The sequence below is a fragment of the Saccoglossus kowalevskii genome, chromosome 13 (genome assembly GCF_978046115.1).
Source record: "Saccoglossus kowalevskii chromosome 13, keSacKowa6.1, whole genome shotgun sequence".
In the NCBI taxonomy this organism is placed as follows: Eukaryota; Metazoa; Hemichordata; class Enteropneusta; family Harrimaniidae; genus Saccoglossus; species Saccoglossus kowalevskii.
Window position 1 is genome coordinate 10,710,938 of NC_140653.1, and position 20,357 is coordinate 10,731,294.

Consider the following 20,357-nt stretch of genomic DNA (forward strand, 5'->3'; position numbering starts at 1 on the left):
TTTTAATGCATTTCTATAAAACCCATTTTAGTTGATGTGATGGGTCAGTTGTCACTACATAACACATTAAATGCCGATTCATTTAATTTCCTTTGTCGGCAGCCATGAATAATTATATTACATTTAACACCTATAGCTCCTGAGGAGTATGTTCAATCTGACCCGACATTCTTCACGCCTTCTTTGAAATTACTGTACTCGCCGCGTGTAAATGATCTGTTGTGTTAATGTGCATTGTAGACGATATATAAGCGCTATGGGTATCGGGTACCGTCATTCAGTTTTCGTTCTTGTTACGAACACTTGCCATGCAACGACACACCGCGATGTCTTATATGCAGTATATACTCATATTCCAAGTCACAGTAGTCTTCGCATTTGATTTTCTGGTAGCACGGAATACAAACAATATGTATCCTGAAGAGATACTCATTCATTGCGATCAAGATTCGCCGGGCATGTCAAAGCAGCAAGGTATTCCTCAGATGAAACATTATGGCGGTTCGATTGATACACTGGCAGAGGAGTTTAATCAGACTTTACAAAAACACCAGCCTGTTGCCGCGTCATATATGTTGGAACTTTACAACGCCATGCAGAACAATGACGGCAGTAATTTAAGATATGAAAAAAGGGCTATCAGAAAATCAGACACCATTAAAAGTTTTTCTACAAGGTTATTAGGTGAGTAATACAATATTATTTATAACAATGTAAGCATGTGACAAAATTTATAGCGATCCATTCGGCAAATCAAATTCCATGCGATTGAGCTTTTCTTATTTATCCTTTCCAGGCATTACTCGCCATGAAGCAACTTCACAACTGCTGTATCGTTACACCTTTGATATTGGTGTTCTAAATCGTGGAGACAAACTCCGGCTTGCTGAAGTCAGATTACCGTTTCCAGATTACCACATCATAAAGAAGGTCCGGATCACGCTTTATGAAATCATTGAAGTACGTTGCCAAGAAGACAACAACAAAACTTGCCATCAACGGGATTCAGTTATTTCACAGAGAGTGAAAAATGTATGTTTAAAAAATAACAACGCCATGGTTTTGTTGAAAGTCACCAAACTTGTCAGACGATTGGTGAAGTCGAAGAGTGTAAATTTCACCTTAGAACTCGGTATTGCATATGACAACGATGATACTTTGAAGACAAAAATGTGGGTTATCAACAATGAAGCCATACTGGTTACATTCACACAGACACAGAAGAAGTACAAGAAATCTGACAAGAGACTATATCGCCAGGAAAAAAATATGTTTCCTGTTAATCGTGTCATACGAGCTCCTAACGAATCCAGTGGAAAACGACAGAAAAAGAGAGGAAATGGCAAGAAAAATAATAAGCTAGTTGACAGACCTGCATATCCATGTGAAAAATCTGATCTAATGATAGACTTTGAGAAAATTGGATGGAGCGCTTGGGTTATTTTTCCAAAAACTTTTAATGCTTTTCAATGTGTTGGATCGTGTTCCAGTCGAGCGGATGGTAATCCCACCAACCATGCTATTATACAGGGCATGGTCCGCAAAGTGAGTTCAAACCACGTTCCGACTCCGAGCTGTGTTCCTGTAAAATTATCGCCCTTAAGTATGATATACTATGAACGTGGCAATATCGTTGTTAAAGAACACGAAGACATGATTGTACAGGAGTGTGGTTGCAGATAGCATTATTCTACAAATTCTTTGCTTTGTACTATTAATAATGTACGTATGTATAAAACAAATTTATATATTATTGTGAACAGTTAATAATAATAATAAATATATATTAATAATAGCTTTCTATTTGTCCTCATACAACATACTCGCACTGACATTTCAATCACATATTATGATGTAAAATATACAATGAAGCAATTACGTTGCATTGCATCTTCAAATATAAGCGGTATAACGAGAGCTAAAAACCAGAAAGATATATGTCTCACATGTGCAACGGATAACGATTCGAACTAACACGAGTTTTATTTTCTCGCAGGTGAAATCTTGTTCCGACATTGTTGGATAAGCATTACGAGGAGTTCAAGCGCCATCACTCGGTCAGTGTCGGTAAATTGAGACAGAGTCTAAATTTACCATATTTTGCCATTTTATAGTCTGTGTTTAATTGCATGAAAAATGAACAAAATTGGCATATTGCTATGCACTTAAAAGTTAGTCATTAAAGAAAACTATAGATTAGAAACTATTATTCATTGTATCGGCGCTCGATGATGATTAATACCAGTTGATCATTATGGTTGGACAAAATGATAGAAATAGATATTAGCCAATAGCGCCACAAGTTTCTTTACACATGCCGACATGTTAACGGCACGACAAATGTGTTAACTCGGTCAAGCTTTGTTGTGACATTTGTCACGTAACAAACAAACAAAAACAAACAAAAAAGACGGATAATAAACATTAATCGGTGATGGCGCTTCCACTACATAATCGGAGAACGTCAAAATGTTTTATGCGGCAATTCAAGATTCAGCAAAGCGCCTTGTCACTGTACACAGAAGCGCATCTCTTATATGTATGAATATATGAAGTCATAGTAATCGTTGTACATCCACCCGTGATGGCGCTTCGACTACATAATTGGAGAACGTAAAAATATGTTATGCGGCAAGATTCAGCAAAGCGCATTGTCACTGTACACGGAAGCCCATCTCTTATTTATATGAAGTCATGATAGTAATCGTTGTAAGATATTCATTTGGAGGATACTGCATGATGTAGTAATTATTCGCGCTTCCTCAGAGCAGTACCGTCTATTCACTTCCAATGCCGACGTTTTAATGGCACGACGAACGTGTAAACTTTTCACATCTTCGTAGAAACTAAGACCCCGTATATGGAGAAAAAACTGCAATTCTAGGATTGTTGATGTTGAATATGTGTGAACTATCCAACATAGATCGTATGATGGCCCTTGAACGCTGTAACGGTGGACCATCAAACGAAACAAGAATGATTACATCGATATAGAAACTGTTATCCATTGTATTGGAGCTTGGTGATTAATACCACTTGATTATGATTGGACAAAATGATAGAAATAGATATCAGGCAATAGCGCCGCAAGTTTCTTTACACGTGCCGACATGTTAACGGCACGACAAATGTGTTAACTCGGTCCCTCTTTGTTATGACAATTTTCACGTAAAAAAACAAAAAAGACGGATAATAAACATTAATCGGTGATGGCGCTTCCACTACATAATCGGAGAACGTCAAAATGTTTTTTTGCGGGAAGATTCAGCAAAGCGCCATGCCACTGTACACAGAAGCGCATCTCTTATTGTATGAATATATAAAGTCATAGTAATCGTTGTACATCCACCCGTGATGGCGCTTCGACTACATAATTGGAGAACGTCAAAATATGTTATGCGGCAAGATTCAGCAAAGTGCATTGTCACTGTACACGGAAGCCCATCTCTTATTTATTCCTCAGAGCAGTACCGCCTATTTACTTCCAATGCCGACATTTTAATGGCATGCCGAACGTGTAAACTTTTCACATTTTCGTAGAAAGTGTTCGTAACAAGAACGAAAACTGAATGACGGTACCCGATACCCATAGCGCTTATATATCGTCTACAATGCACATTAACACAACAGATCATTTACACGCGGCGAGTACAGTAATTTCAAAGAAGGCGTGAAGAATGTCGGGTCAGCTTGAACATACTCCTCAGGAGCTATAGGTGTTAAATGTAATATAATTATTCATGGCTGCCGACAAAGGAAATTAAATGAATCGGCATTTAATGTGTTATGTAGTGACAACTGACCCATCACATCAACTAAAATGGGTTTTATAGAAGTGCATTAAAACAATGCGTTATTATTTGTCTAACATTATATGTTGTTATTATTTGTCTAAATAATAATTGTAATCTACAAATTATGTGTCGCTGTGGCGTAACGGATAGCGTGTCGGCTGTTATTTGAAATAAAGGCTAGTTGAAGACCATGTGTTCGAATCCTAGTGAATATACTAATCAATTTTCTAGTGCTTCGTCAGGGTTATATGTTGTTACTCATTCAGATAAATAAACGACAAACCAATGCAACCGTATTTTTACCTTACATATTAACTAGTGCTGCTGAGCAATACATGACGCCGGTAATATTCATAAACATGGTTGTTACTATGATATTGTATTGCTTACAAATTGCGCTGCTACTGGTACCATCCATCGCCTAGTGTTGGCTAAACTTACCAGAGCTCTATCGATCCTTATGCCCATGTGTAAAAAATGAAGTTAACCTAGTTGATCGTCTACCTCCAGCCTTAGTTTCTACGAAAATGTGAAAAGTTTACACGTTCAGCGTGCCATTAAAATGTCGGCATTGGAAGTGAATAGGTGGTACTGCTCTGAGGAATAAATACGAGATGGGCTTCCGTGTACAGTGACAATGCGCTTTGCTGAATCTTGCCGCATAACATATTTTGACGTTCTCCAATTATGTAGTCGAAGCGCCATCACGGGTGGATGTACAACGATTACTATGACTTTATATATTCATACAATAAGAGATGCGCTTCTGTGTACAGTGACAAGGCGCTTTGCTGAATCTTCCCGCAAAAAAAATTTTGACGTTCTCCGATTATGTAGTGGAAGCGCCATCACCGATTAATGTTTATTATCCGTCTTTTTTGTTTTTTTACGTGAAAATTGTCATAACAAAGCGGGACCGAGTTAACACATTTGTCGTGCCGTTAACATGTCGGCATGTGTAAAGAAACTTGCGGCGCTATTGCCTGATATCTATTTCTATCATTTTGTCCAATCATAATCAACTGCTATTAATCACCAAGCTCCAATACAATGGATAACAGTTTCTATATCGATGTACTCATTCTTGTTTCGTTTGATGGTCCACTGTTACAGCGTTCAAGGGCCATCATACGATTTATGTTGGATAGTTCACACATATTCAACATCAACAATCCTAGAATTGCAGTTTTTTTCTCCATATACGGGGTCTTAGTTTCTACGAAGATGTGAAAAGTTTACACGTTCGTCGTGCCATTAAAACGTCGGCATTGGAAGTGAATAGACGGTACTGCTCTGAGGAAGCGCGAATAATTACTACATCATGCAGTATCCTCCAAATTAATATCTTACAACGATTACTATCATGACTTCATATAAATAAGAGATGGGCTTCCGTGTACAGTGAAAATGCGCTTTGCTGAATCTTGCCGCATAACATATTTTGACGTTCTCCAATTATGTAGTCGAAGCGCCATCACGGGTGGATGTACAACGATTACTATGACTTCATATATTCATACATATAAGAGATGCGCTTCTGTGTACAGTGACAAGGCGCTTTGCTGAATCTTGAATTGCCGCATAAAACATTTTGACGTTCTCCGATTATGTAGTGGAAGCGCCATCACCGATTAATGTTTATTATCCGTCTTTTTTGTTTTTTTACGTGAAAATTGTCATAACAAAGAGGGACCGAGTTAACACATTTGTCGTGCCGTTAACATGTCGGCATGTGTAAAGAAACTTGCGGCGCTATTGCCTGATATCTATTTCTATCATTTTGTCCAATCATAATCAAGTGGTATTAATCACCAAGCCCCAATACAATGGATAACAGTTTCTATATCGATGTAATCATTCTTGTTTCGTTTGGTGGTCCACCGTTACAGCGTTCAAGGGCCATCATACGATCTATGTTGGATAGTTCACACATATTCAACATCAACAATCCTAGAATTGCAGTTTTTTCTCCATATACGGGGTCTTAGTTTCTACGAAGATGTGAAAAGTTTACACGTTCGTCGTGCCATTAAAACGTCGGCATTGGAAGTGAATAGACGGTACTGCTCTGAGGAAGCGCGAATTATTACTACATCATGCAGTATCCTCCAAATGAATATCTTACAACGATTACTATCATGACTTCATATAAATAAGAGATGGGCTTCCGTGTACAGTGACAATGCACTTTGCTGAATCTTGCCGCATAACATATTTTGACGTTCTCCAATTATGTAGTCGAAGCGCCATCACGGGTGGATGTACAACGATTACTATGACTTCATATATTCATACATATAAGAGATGCGCTTCTGTGTACAGTGACAAGGCGCTTTGCTGAATCTTGAATTGCCGCATAAAACATTTTGACGTTCTCCGATTATGTAGTGGAAGCGCCATCACCGATTAATGTTTATTATCCGTCTTTTTTGTTTGTTTTTGTTTGTTTGTTACGTGACAAATGTCACAACAAAGCTTGACCGAGTTAACACATTTGTCGTGCCGGTAACATGTCGGCATGTGTAAAGAAACTTGTAACGCTATTGCCTAATATCTATTTCTATCATTTTGTCCAACCATAATGATCAACTGGTATTAATCATCATCGAGCGCCGATACAATGAATAATAGTTTCTAATCTATAGTTTTCTTTAATGACTAACTTTTAAGTGCATAGCAATATGCCAATTTTGTTCATTTTTCATGCAATTAAACACAGACTATAAAATGGCAAAATATGCTAAATTTAGACTCTGTCTCAATTTACCGACACTGACCGAGTGATGGCACTTGAACTCCTCGTAATGCTTATCCAACAATGTCGGAACAAGTTCTCACCTGCGAGAAAATAAAAGTCGTGTTAGTTCAATCTGACCCGACATTCTTCGCGCCTTCTTTGAAATTACTGTACTCGCCGCGTGTAATATATGTATCCTGAAGAGATACTCATTCATTGCGATCAAGATTCGCCGGGCATGTCAAAGCAGCAAGGTATTCCTCAGATGAAACATTATGGCGGTTCGATTGATACACTGGCAGAGGAGTTTAATCAGACTTTACAAAAACACCAGCCTGTTGCCGCGTCATATATGTTGGAACTTTACAACGCCATGCAGAACAATGACGGCAGTAATTTAAGATATGAAAAAAGGGCTATCAGAAAATCAGACACCATTAAAAGTTTTTCTACAAGGTTATTAGGTGAGTAATACAATATTATTTATAACAATGTAAGCATGTGACAAAATTTATAGCGATCCATTCGGCAAATCAAATTCCATGCGATTGAGCTTTTCTTATTTATCCTTTCCAGGCATTACTCGCCATGAAGCAACTTCACAACTGCTGTATCGTTACACCTTTGATATTGGTGTTCTAAATCGTGGAGACAAACTCCGGCTTGCTGAAGTCAGATTACCGTTTCCAGATTACCACATCATAAAGAAGGTCCGGATCACGCTTTATGAAATCATTGAAGTACGTTGCCAAGAAGACAACAACAAAACTTGCCATCAACGGGATTCAGTTATTTCACAGAGAGTGAAAAATGTATGTTTAAAAAATAACAACGCCATGGTTTTGTTGAAAGTCACCAAACTTGTCAGACGATTGGTGAAGTCGAAGAGTGTAAATTTCACCTTAGAACTCGGTATTGCATATGACAACGATGATACTTTGAAGACAAAAATGTGGGTTATCAACAATGAAGCCATACTGGTTACATTCACACAGACACAGAAGAAGTACAAGAAATCTGACAAGAGACTATATCGCCAGGAAAAAAATATGTTTCCTGTTAATCGTGTCATACGAGCTCCTAACGAATCCAGTGGAAAACGACAGAAAAAGAGAGGAAATGGCAAGAAAAATAATAAGCTAGTTGACAGACCTGCATATCCATGTGAAAAATCTGATCTAATGATAGACTTTGAGAAAATTGGATGGAGCGCTTGGGTTATTTTTCCAAAAACTTTTAATGCTTTTCAATGTGTTGGATCGTGTTCCAGTCGAGCGGATGGTAATCCCACCAACCATGCTATTATACAGGGCATGGTCCGCAAAGTGAGTTCAAACCACGTTCCGACTCCGAGCTGTGTTCCTGTAAAATTATCGCCCTTAAGTATGATATACTATGAACGTGGCAATATCGTTGTTAAAGAACACGAAGACATGATTGTACAGGAGTGTGGTTGCAGATAGCATTATTCTACAAATTCTTTGCTTTGTACTATTAATAATGTACGTATGTATAAAACAAATTTATATATTATTGTGAACAGTTAATAATAATAATAAATATATATTAATAATAGCTTTCTATTTGTCCTCATACAACATACTCGCACTGACATTTCAATCACATATTATGATGTAAAATATACAATGAAGCAATTACGTTGCATTGCATCTTCAAATATAAGCGGTATAACGAGAGCTAAAAACCAGAAAGATATATGTCTCACATGTGCAACGGATAACGATTCGAACTAACACGAGTTTTATTTTCTCGCAGGTGAAATCTTGTTCCGACATTGTTGGATAAGCATTACGAGGAGTTCAAGCGCCATCACTCGGTCAGTGTCGGTAAATTGAGACAGAGTCTAAATTTACCATATTTTGCCATTTTATAGTCTGTGTTTAATTGCATGAAAAATGAACAAAATTGGCATATTGCTATGCACTTAAAAGTTAGTCATTAAAGAAAACTATAGATTAGAAACTATTATTCATTGTATCGGCGCTCGATGATGATTAATACCAGTTGATCATTATGGTTGGACAAAATGATAGAAATAGATATTAGCCAATAGCGCCACAAGTTTCTTTACACATGCCGACATGTTAACGGCACGACAAATGTGTTAACTCGGTCAAGCTTTGTTGTGACATTTGTCACGTAACAAACAAACAAAAACAAACAAAAAAGACGGATAATAAACATTAATCGGTGATGGCGCTTCCACTACATAATCGGAGAACGTCAAAATGTTTTATGCGGCAATTCAAGATTCAGCAAAGCGCCTTGTCACTGTACACAGAAGCGCATCTCTTATATGTATGAATATATGAAGTCATAGTAATCGTTGTACATCCACCCGTGATGGCGCTTCGACTACATAATTGGAGAACGTAAAAATATGTTATGCGGCAAGATTCAGCAAAGCGCATTGTCACTGTACACGGAAGCCCATCTCTTATTTATATGAAGTCATGATAGTAATCGTTGTAAGATATTCATTTGGAGGATACTGCATGATGTAGTAATTATTCGCGCTTCCTCAGAGCAGTACCGTCTATTCACTTCCAATGCCGACGTTTTAATGGCACGACGAACGTGTAAACTTTTCACATCTTCGTAGAAACTAAGACCCCGTATATGGAGAAAAAACTGCAATTCTAGGATTGTTGATGTTGAATATGTGTGAACTATCCAACATAGATCGTATGATGGCCCTTGAACGCTGTAACGGTGGACCATCAAACGAAACAAGAATGATTACATCGATATAGAAACTGTTATCCATTGTATTGGAGCTTGGTGATTAATACCACTTGATTATGATTGGACAAAATGATAGAAATAGATATCAGGCAATAGCGCCGCAAGTTTCTTTACACGTGCCGACATGTTAACGGCACGACAAATGTGTTAACTCGGTCCCTCTTTGTTATGACAATTTTCACGTAAAAAAACAAAAAAGACGGATAATAAACATTAATCGGTGATGGCGCTTCCACTACATAATCGGAGAACGTCAAAATGTTTTTTTGCGGGAAGATTCAGCAAAGCGCCATGCCACTGTACACAGAAGCGCATCTCTTATTGTATGAATATATAAAGTCATAGTAATCGTTGTACATCCACCCGTGATGGCGCTTCGACTACATAATTGGAGAACGTCAAAATATGTTATGCGGCAAGATTCAGCAAAGTGCATTGTCACTGTACACGGAAGCCCATCTCTTATTTATTCCTCAGAGCAGTACCGCCTATTTACTTCCAATGCCGACATTTTAATGGCATGCCGAACGTGTAAACTTTTCACATTTTCGTAGAAACTGAGGCTGGAGGTAGACGATCAACTAGGTTAACTTCATTTGTTACACATGGGCATAAGGATCGATAGAGCTCTGGTAAGTTTAGCCGACACTAGGCGATGGATGGTACCAGTAGCAGCGCAATTTGTAAGCAATACAATAGCATAGTAACAACCATGTATATGAATATTACCGGCGTCATGTATTGCTCAGCAGCACTAGTTAATATGTAAGGTAAAAATACGGTTGCATTGGTTTGTCGTTTATTTATCTGAATGAGTAACAACATATAACCCTGACGAAGCACTAGAAAATTGATTTGTATATTCACTGGGATTCGAACACATGGTCTTCAACTAGCCTTTATTTCAAATAACAGCCGACACGCTATCCGTTACGCCACAGCGACACATAATTCGTAGATTACAATTATTATTTAGGCAAATAATAACGCATTGTTTTAATGCACTTCTATAAAACCCATTGTAGTTGATGTGATGGGTCAGTTGTCACTACATAACACATTAAATGCCGATTCATTTAATTTCCTTTGTCGGCAGCCATAAATAATTATATTACATTTAACACCTATAGCTCCTGAGGAGTATGTTCAATCTGACCCGACATTCTTCGCGCCTTCTTTGAAATTACTGTACTCGCCGCGTGTAAATGATCTGTTATGTTAATGTGCATTGTAGACGATATATAAGCGCTATGGGTATCGGGTACCGTCATTCAGTTTTCGTCCTTGTTACGAACACTTGCTATGCAACGACACACCGCGATGTCTTCTATGCAGTATATACTCATATTCCAAGTCACAGTAGTCTTCGCATTTGATTTTCTGGTAGCACAGAATACAAACAATATGTATCCTGAAGAGATACTCATTCATTGCGACCAAGATTCGCCGGGCATGTCAAATCAGCAAGGTATTCCTCAGATGAAACATTATGGCGGTTCGATTGATACACTGGCAGAGGAGTTTAATCAGACTTTACAAAAACACCAGCCTGTTGCCGCGTCATATATGTTGGAACTTTACAACGCCATGCAGAACAATGACGGCAGTAATTTAAGATATGAAAAAAGGGCTATCAGAAAATCAGACACCATTAGAAGTTTTTCTACAAGGTTATTAGGTGAGTAATACAATATTATTTATAACAATGTAATCATGTGACAAAATTTATAGCGCATCCATTCGGCAAATCAAATTCCATGCGATTGAGCTTTTCTTATTTTTCCTTTCCAGGCATTACTCGCCATGAAGCAACTTCACAACTGCTGTATCGTTACGCCTTTGATGTTGGTGTTCTAAATCGTGGAGACAAACTCCGGCTTGCTGAAGTCAGATTACCGTTTCCAGATTACCACATCAAAAAGAAGGTCCGGATCACGCTTTATGAAATCATTGAAGTACGTTGCCAAGAAGACAACAACAAAACTTGCCATCAAAGGGATTCAGTTATTTCACAGAGAGTGAAGAATGTATGTTTAAAAAATAACAACGCCATGGTTTTGTTGAAAGTCACCAAACTTGTCAGACGATTGGTGAAGTCGAAGAATGTAAATTTCACCTTAGAACTCGGTATTGCATATGACAACGATGATACTTCAAAGGCAAAAATGTGGGTTATCAACAATGAAGCCATACTGGTTACATTCACACAGACACAGAAGAAGTACAAGAAATCTGACAAGAAACTATATCGCCAGGAAAAAAATATGTTTCCTCTTAATCGTGTCATACTAGCTCCCGACGAATCCAGTGGAAAACGACAGAAAAAAAGAGGAAATGGCAAGAAAAATAATAAGCTGGTTGACAGACCTGCATATCCATGTGAAAAATCTGATCTAATGGTAGACTTTGAGAAAATTGGATGGAGCGCTTGGGTTATTTTTCCAAAAACCTTTAATGCTTTTCAATGTGTTGGATCGTGTTCCAGTCGAGCGGATGGTAATCCCACTAACCATGCTATTATACAGGGCATGGTCCGCAAAGTGAGTTCAAACCACGTTCCGACTCCGAGCTGTGTTCCTGTAAAATTATCGCCCTTAAGTATGATATACTATGAACGTGGCAATATCGTTGTTAAAGAACACGAAGACATGATTGTCCAGGAGTGTGGTTGCAGATAGCATTATTCTACACATTCTTTGCTTTGTACTATTAATAATCTACGTATGTATAAAACAAATTTATATATTATTGTGAACAGTTAATAATAATAATAATAATAAATATATATTAATAATAGCTTTCTATTTGTCCTCATACAACATACTCGCACTGACATTTCAATCACATATTATGATGTAAAATATACAATGAAGCAATTACGTTGCATTGCATCTTCAAATATAAGCGGTATAAGGAGAGCTAAAAACCAAACAGATATATGTCTCACATGTGCAACGGATAGCGATTCGAACTAACACGAGTTTTATTTTCTCGCAGGTGAGAACTTGTTCCGACATTGTTGGATAAGCATGACAAGGAGTTCAAGCGCCATCACTCTGTCAGTGTCGGTAAATTGAGACAGAGTCTAAATTTAGCATATTTTGCCATTTTATAGTCTGTGTTTAATTGCATGAAAAATGAACAAAATTGGCATATTGCTATGCACTTAAAAGTTAGTCATTAAAGAAAACTATAGATTAGAAACTATTATTCATTGTATCGGCGCTCGATGATGATTAATACCAGTTGATCATTATGGTTGGACAAAATGATAGAAATAGATATTAGGCAATAGCGCCACAAGTTTCTTTACACATGTTAACGGCACGACAAATGTGTTAACTCGGTCAAGCTTTGTTGTGACAATTGTCACGTAACAAACAAACAAAAACAAACAAAAAAGACGGATAATAAACATTAATCGGTGATGGCGCTTCCACTACATAATTGGAGAACGTCAAAATATGTTATGCGGCAAGATTCAGCAAAGCGCATTGTCACTGTACACGGAAGCCCATCACTTATTTATATGAAGTCATGATAGTAATCGTTGTAAGATATTCATTTGGAGGATACTGCATGATGTAGTAATTATTCGCGCTTCCTCAGAGCAGTACCGTCTATTCACTTCCAATGCCGACGTTTTAATGGCACGACGAACGTGTAAACTTTTCACATCTTCGTAGAAACTAAGACCCCGTATATGGAGAAAAAACTGCAATTCTAGGATTGTTGATGTTGAATATGTGTGAACTATCCAACATAGATCGTATGATGGCCCTTGAACGCTGTAACAGTGGACCATCAAACGAAACAAGAATGAGTACATCGATATAGAAACTGTTATCCATTGTATTGGAGCTTGGTGATTAATAGCAGTTGATTATGATTGGACAAAATGATAGAAATAGATATCAGGCAATAGCGCCGCAAGTTTCTTTACACATGCCGACATGTTAACGGCAAGACAAATGTGTTAACTCGGTCCCGCTTTGTTGTGACAATTTTCACGTAAAAAAACAAAAAAGACGGATAATAAACATTAATCGGTGATGGCGCTTCCACTACATAATCGGAGAACGTCAAAATGTTTTTTTTGCGGGAAGATTCAGCAAAGCGCCTTGCCACTGTACACAGAAGCGCATCTCTTATTGTATGAATATGTAAAGACATAGTAATCGTTGTACATCCACCCGTGATGGCGCTTCGACTACATAATTGGAGAACGTCAAAATATGTTATGCGGCAAGATTCAGCAAAGTGCATTGTCACTGTACACGGAAGCCCATCTCTTATTTATTCCTCAGAGCAGTACCGCCTATTTACTTCCAATGCCGACATTTTAATGGCACGCCGAACGTGTAAACTTTTCACATTTTCGTAGAAACTAAGGCTGGAGGTAGACGATCAACTAGGTTAACTTCATTTGTTACACATGGGCATAAGGATCGATAGAGCTCTGGTAAGTTTAGCCGACACTAGGCGATGGATGGTACCAGTAGCAGCGCAATTTGTAAGCAATACAATAGCATAGTAACAACCATGTTTATGAATATTACCGGCGTCATGTATTGCTCAGCAGCACTAGTTAATATGTAAGGTAAAAATACGGTTGCATTGGTTTGTCGTTTATTTATCTGAATGAGTAACAACATATAACCCTGACGAAGCACTAGAAAATTGATTAGTATATTCACTGGGATTCGAACACATGGTCTTCAACTAGCCTTTATTTCAAATAACAGCCGACACGCTATCCGTTACGCCACAGCGACACATAATTCGTAGATTACAATTATTATTTAGGCAAATAATAACGCATTGTTTTAATGCACTTCTATAAAATCCATTTTAGTTGATGTGATGGGTCAGTTGTCACTACATAACACATTAAATGCCGATTCATTTAATTTCCTTTGTCGGCAGCCATGAATAATTATATTACATTTAACACCTATAGCTCCTGAGGAGTATGTTCAATCTGACCCGACATTCTTCACGCCTTCTTTGAAATTACTGTACTCGCCGCGTGTAAATGATCTGTTATGTTAATGTGCATTGTAGACGATATATAAGCGCTATGGGTATCGGGTACCGTCATTCAGTTTTCGTTCTTGTTACGAACACTTGCTATGCAACGACACACCGCGATGTCTTATATGCAGTATATACTCATATTCCAAGTCACAGTAGTCTTCGCATTTGATTTTCTGGTAGCACAGAATACAAACAATATGTATCCTGAAGAGATACTCATTCATTGCGATCAAGATTCGCCGGGCATGTCAAAGCAGCAAGGTATTTCTCAGATGAAACATTATGGCGGTTCGATTGATACACTGGCAGAGGAGTTTAATCAGACTTTACAAAAACACCAGCCTGTTGCCGCGTCATATATGTTGGAACTTTACAACGCCATGCAGAACAATGACGGCAGTAATTTAAGATATGAAAAAAGGGCTATCAGAAAATCAGACACCATTAGAAGTTTTTCTACAAGGTTATTAGGTGAGTAATACAATATTATTTATAACAATGTAATCATGTGACAAAATTTATAGCGCATCCATTCGGCAAATCAAATTCCATGCGATTGAGCTTTTCTTATTTTTCCTTTCCAGGCATTACTCGCCATGAAGCAACTTCACAACTGCTGTATCGTTACGCCTTTGATGTTGGTGTTCTAAATCGTGGAGACAAACTCCGGCTTGCTGAAGTCAGATTACCGTTTCCAGATTACCACATCAAAAAAAAGGTCCGGATCACGCTTTATGAAATCATTGAAGTACGTATTAGATATGAAATAGATATTAGGCAATAGCGCCACAAGTTTCTTTACACATGTTAACGGCACGACAAATGTGTTAACTCGGTCAAGCTTTGTTGTGACAATTGTCACGTAACAAACAAACAAAAACAAACAAAAAAGACGGATAATAAACATTAATCGGTGATGGCGATTCCACTACATAATTGGAGAACGTCAAAATATGTTATGCGGCAATTCAAGATTCAGCAAAGCGCCTTGTCACTGTACACAGAAGCGCATCTCTTATATGTATGAATATATGAAGTCATAGTAATCGTTGTACATCCACCCGTGATGGCGCTTCCACTACATAATTGGAGAACGTCAAAATATGTTATGCGGCAAGATTCAGCAAAGCGCATTGTCACTGTACACGGAAGCCCATCTCTTATTTATATGAAGTCATGATAGTAATGGTTGTAAGATATTCATTTGGAGGATACTGCATGATGTAGTAATTATTCGCGCTTCCTAAGAGCAGTACCGTCTATTCACTTCCAATGCCGACGTTTTAATGGCACGACGAACGTGTAAACTTTTCACATCTTCGTAGAAACTAGGACCCCGTATATGGAGAAAGAACTGCAATTCTAGGATTGTTGATGTTGAATATGTGTGAACTATCCAACATAGATCGTATGATGGTCCTTGAACGCTGTAACGGTGGGCCATCAAACGAAACAAGAATGAGTACATCGATATAGAAACTGTTATCCATTGTATTGGAGCTTGGTGATTAATACCACTTGATTATGATTGGACAAAATGATAGAAATAGATATCAGGCAATAGCGCCGCAAGTTTCTTTACACATGCCGACATGTCAATGGCAAGTCAAATGTGTTAACTCGGTCCCGCTTTGTTGTGACAATTTTCACGTAAAAAAACAAAAAAGACGGATAATAAACATTAATCGGTGATGGCGCTTCCACTACATAATCGGAGAACGTCAAAATGTTTTTTTGCGGGAAGATTCAGCAAAGCGCCTTGCCACTGTACACAGAAGCGCATCTCTTATTGTATGAATATATAAAGTCATAGTAATCGTTGTACATCCACCCGTGATGGCGCTTCGACTACATAATTGGAGAACGTCAAAATATGTTATGCGGCAAGATTCAGCAAAGTGCATTGTCACTGTACACGGAAGCCCATCTCTTATTTATTCTTCAGAGCAGTACCGCCTATTTACTTCCAATGCCGACATTTTAATGGCACGCCGAACGTGTAAACTTTTCACATCTTCGTAGAATCTAAGGCTGGAGGTAGACGATCAACTAGGTTAACTTCATTTTTTACACATGGGCATAAAGATCGATAGAGCTCTGGTAAGTTTAGCCGACACTTGGCGATGGATGGTACCAGTAGCAGCGCAATTTGTAAGCAATACAATAGCCTAGTAACAACCATGTTTATGAATATTACCGGCTGGAGGTAGACGATCAACTAGGTTAACTTCATTTTTTACACATGGGCATAAGGATCGATAGAGCTCTGGTAAGTTTAGCCGACACTAGGCGATGGATGGTACCAGTAGCAGCGCAATTTGTAAGCAATACAATAGCCTAGTAACAACCATGTTTATGAATATTACCGGCTGGAGGTAGACGATCAACTAGGTTAACTTCATTTTTTACACATGGGCATAAGGATCGATAGAGCTCTGGTAAGTTTAGCCGACACTAGGCGATGGATGGTACCAGTAGCAGCGCAATTTGTAAGCAATGCAATAGCCTAGTAACAACCATGTATATGAATATTACCGGCGTCATGTATTGCTCAGCAGCACTAGTTAATATGTAAGGTAAAAATACGGTTGCATCGGTTTGTCGTTTATTTATCTGAATGAGTAACAACATATAACCCTGACGAAGCACTAGAAAATTGATTTGTATATTCACTGGGATTCGAACACATGGTCTTCAACTAGCCTTTATTTCAAATAACAGCCGACACGCTATCCGTTACGCCACAGCGACACATAATTCGTAGATTACAATTATTATTTAGGCAAATAATAACGCATTGTTTTAATGCACTTCTATAAAACCCATTGTAGTTGATGTGATGGGTCAGTTGTCACTACATAACACATTAAATGCCGATTCATTTAATTTCCTTTGTCGGCAGCCATAAATAATTATATTACATTTAACACCTATAGCTCCTGAGGAGTATGTTCAATCTGACCCGACATTCTTCGCGCCTTCTTTGAAATTACTGTACTCGCCGCGTGTAAATGATCTGTTATGTTAATGTGCATTGTAGACGATATATAAGCGCTATGGGTATCGGGTACCGTCATTCAGTTTTCGTCCTTGTTACGAACACTTGCTATGCAACGACACACCGCGATGTCTTCTATGCAGTATATACTCATATTCCAAGTCACAGTAGTCTTCGCATTTGATTTTCTGGTAGCACAGAATACAAACAATATGTATCCTGAAGAGATACTCATTCATTGCGACCAAGATTCGCCGGGCATGTCAAATCAGCAAGGTATTCCTCAGATGAAACATTATGGCGGTTCGATTGATACACTGGCAGAGGAGTTTAATCAGACTTTACAAAAACACCAGCCTGTTGCCGCGTCATATATGTTGGAACTTTACAACGCCATGCAGAACAATGACGGCAGTAATTTAAGATATGAAAAAAGGGCTATCAGAAAATCAGACACCATTAGAAGTTTTTCTACAAGGTTATTAGGTGAGTAATACAATATTATTTATAACAATGTAATCATGTGACAAAATTTATAGCGCATCCATTCGGCAAATCAAATTCCATGCGATTGAGCTTTTCTTATTTTTCCTTTCCAGGCATTACTCGCCATGAAGCAACTTCACAACTGCTGTATCGTTACGCCTTTGATGTTGGTGTTCTAAATCGTGGAGACAAACTCCGGCTTGCTGAAGTCAGATTACCGTTTCCAGATTACCACATCAAAAAAAAGGTCCGGATCACGCTTTATGAAATCATTGAAGTACGTATTAGATATGAAATAGATATTAGGCAATAGCGCCACAAGTTTCTTTACACATGTTAACGGCACGACAAATGTGTTAACTCGGTCAAGCTTTGTTGTGACAATTGTCACGTAACAAACAAACAAAAACAAACAAAAAAGACGGATAATAAACATTAATCGGTGATGGCGATTCTACTACATAATTGGAGAACGTCAAAATATGTTATGCGGCAATTCAAGATTCAGCAAAGCGCCTTGTCACTGTACACAGAAGCGCATCTCTTATATGTATGAATATATGAAGTCATAGTAATCGTTGTACATCCACCCGTGATGGCGCTTCCACTACATAATTGGAGAACGTCAAAATATGTTATGCGGCAAGATTCAGCAAAGCGCATTGTCACTGTACACGGAAGCCCATCTCTTATTTATATGAAGTCATGATAGTAATGGTTGTAAGATATTCATTTGGAGGATACTGCATGATGTAGTAATTATTCGCGCTTCCTAAGAGCAGTACCGTCTATTCACTTCCAATGCCGACGTTTTAATGGCACGACGAACGTGTAAACTTTTCACATCTTCGTAGAAACTAGGACCCCGTATATGGAGAAAGAACTGCAATTCTAGGATTGTTGATGTTGAATATGTGTGAACTATCCAACATAGATCGTATGATGGTCCTTGAACGCTGTAACGGTGGGCCATCAAACGAAACAAGAATGAGTACATCGATATAGAAACTGTTATCCATTGTATTGGAGCTTGGTGATTAATACCACTTGATTATGATTGGACAAAATGATAGAAATAGATATCAGGCAATAGCGCCGCAAGTTTCTTTACACATGCCGACATGTCAATGGCAAGTCAAATGTGTTAACTCGGTCCCGCTTTGTTGTGACAATTTTCACGTAAAAAAACAAAAAAGACGGATAATAAACATTAATCGGTGATGGCGCTTCCACTACATAATCGGAGAACGTCAAAATGTTTTTTTGCGGGAAGATTCAGCAAAGCGCCTTGCCACTGTACACAGAAGCGCATCTCTTATTGTATGAATATATAAAGTCATAGTAATCGTTGTACATCCACCCGTGATGGCGCTTCGACTACATAATTGGAGAACGTCAAAATATGTTATGCGGCAAGATTCAGCAAAGTGCATTGTCACTGTACACGGAAGCCCATCTCTTATTTATTCTTCAGAGCAGTACCGCCTATTTACTTCCAATGCCGACATTTTAATGGCACGCCGAACGTGTAAACTTTTCACATCTTCGTAGAATCTAAGGCTGGAGGTAGACGATCAACTAGGTTAACTTCATTTTTTACACATGGGCATAAAGATCGATAGAGCTCTGGTAAGTTTAGCCGACACTTGGCGATGGATGGTACCAGTAGCAGCGCAATTTGTAAGCAATACAATAGCCTAGTAACAACCATGTTTATGAATATTACCGGCTGGAGGTAGACGATCAACTAGGTTAACTTCATTTTTTACACATGGGCATAAGGATCGATAGAGCTCTGGTAAGTTTAGCCGACACTAGGCGATGGATGGTACCAGTAGCAGCGCAATTTGTAAGCAATACAATAGCCTAGTAACAACCATGTTTATGAATATTACCGGCTGGAGGTAGACGATCAACTAGGTTAACTTCATTTTTTACACATGGGCATAAGGATCGATAGAGCTCTGGTAAGTTTAGCCGACACTAGGCGATGGATGGTACCAGTAGCAGCGCAATTTGTAAGCAATGCAATAGCCTAGTAACAACCATGTATATGAATATTACCGGCGTCATGTATTGCTCAGCAGCACTAGTTAATATGTAAGGTAAAAATACGGTTGCATCGGTTTGTCGTTTATTTATCTGAATGAGTAACAACATATAACCCTGACGAAGCACTAGAAAATTGATTTGTATATTCACTGGGATTCGAACACATGGTCTTCAACTAGCCTTTATTTCAAATAACAGCCGACACGCTATCCGTTACGCCACAGCGACACATAATTCGTAGATTACAATTATTATTTAGGCAAATAATAACGCATTGTTTTAATGCACTTCTATAAAACCCATTGTAGTTGATGTGATGGGTCAGTTGTCACTACATAACACATTAAATGCCGATTCATTTAATTTCCTTTGTCGGCAGCCATAAATAATTATATTACATTTAACACCTATAGCTCCTGAGGAGTATGTTCAATCTGACCCGACATTCTTCGCGCCTTCTTTGAAATTACTGTACTCGCCGCGTGTA

General features: G+C 38.3%; 3 protein-coding genes across 3 annotated transcripts; all 3 read left to right on the forward strand.

Annotated features, from left to right (window-relative positions):
• Positions 1–308: 308 nt before the first annotated feature.
• On the forward strand, positions 309–1,683 carry LOC146734986 (nodal homolog 3-A-like). Its single transcript, XM_085506708.1, has 2 exons — positions 309–684; positions 797–1,683. Exons 1-2 carry the CDS (start codon positions 309–311, stop codon positions 1,681–1,683), a joined length of 1,263 nt encoding a protein of 420 aa, XP_085362834.1.
• Positions 1,684–6,721: 5,038 nt separating this feature from the next.
• On the forward strand, positions 6,722–7,994 carry LOC146734987 (nodal homolog 3-A-like). Its single transcript, XM_085506709.1, has 2 exons — positions 6,722–6,995; positions 7,108–7,994. The coding sequence occupies exons 1-2, from the start codon at positions 6,722–6,724 to the stop codon at positions 7,992–7,994; spliced, it is 1,161 nt and encodes a 386-aa protein (XP_085362835.1).
• Positions 7,995–10,599: 2,605 nt separating this feature from the next.
• Positions 10,600–11,975, forward strand: LOC146734988 (nodal homolog 3-A-like). Its single transcript, XM_085506710.1, has 2 exons — positions 10,600–10,975; positions 11,089–11,975. The coding sequence occupies exons 1-2, from the start codon at positions 10,600–10,602 to the stop codon at positions 11,973–11,975; spliced, it is 1,263 nt and encodes a 420-aa protein (XP_085362836.1).
• The last annotated feature ends 8,382 nt before the right edge of the window (positions 11,976–20,357 follow it).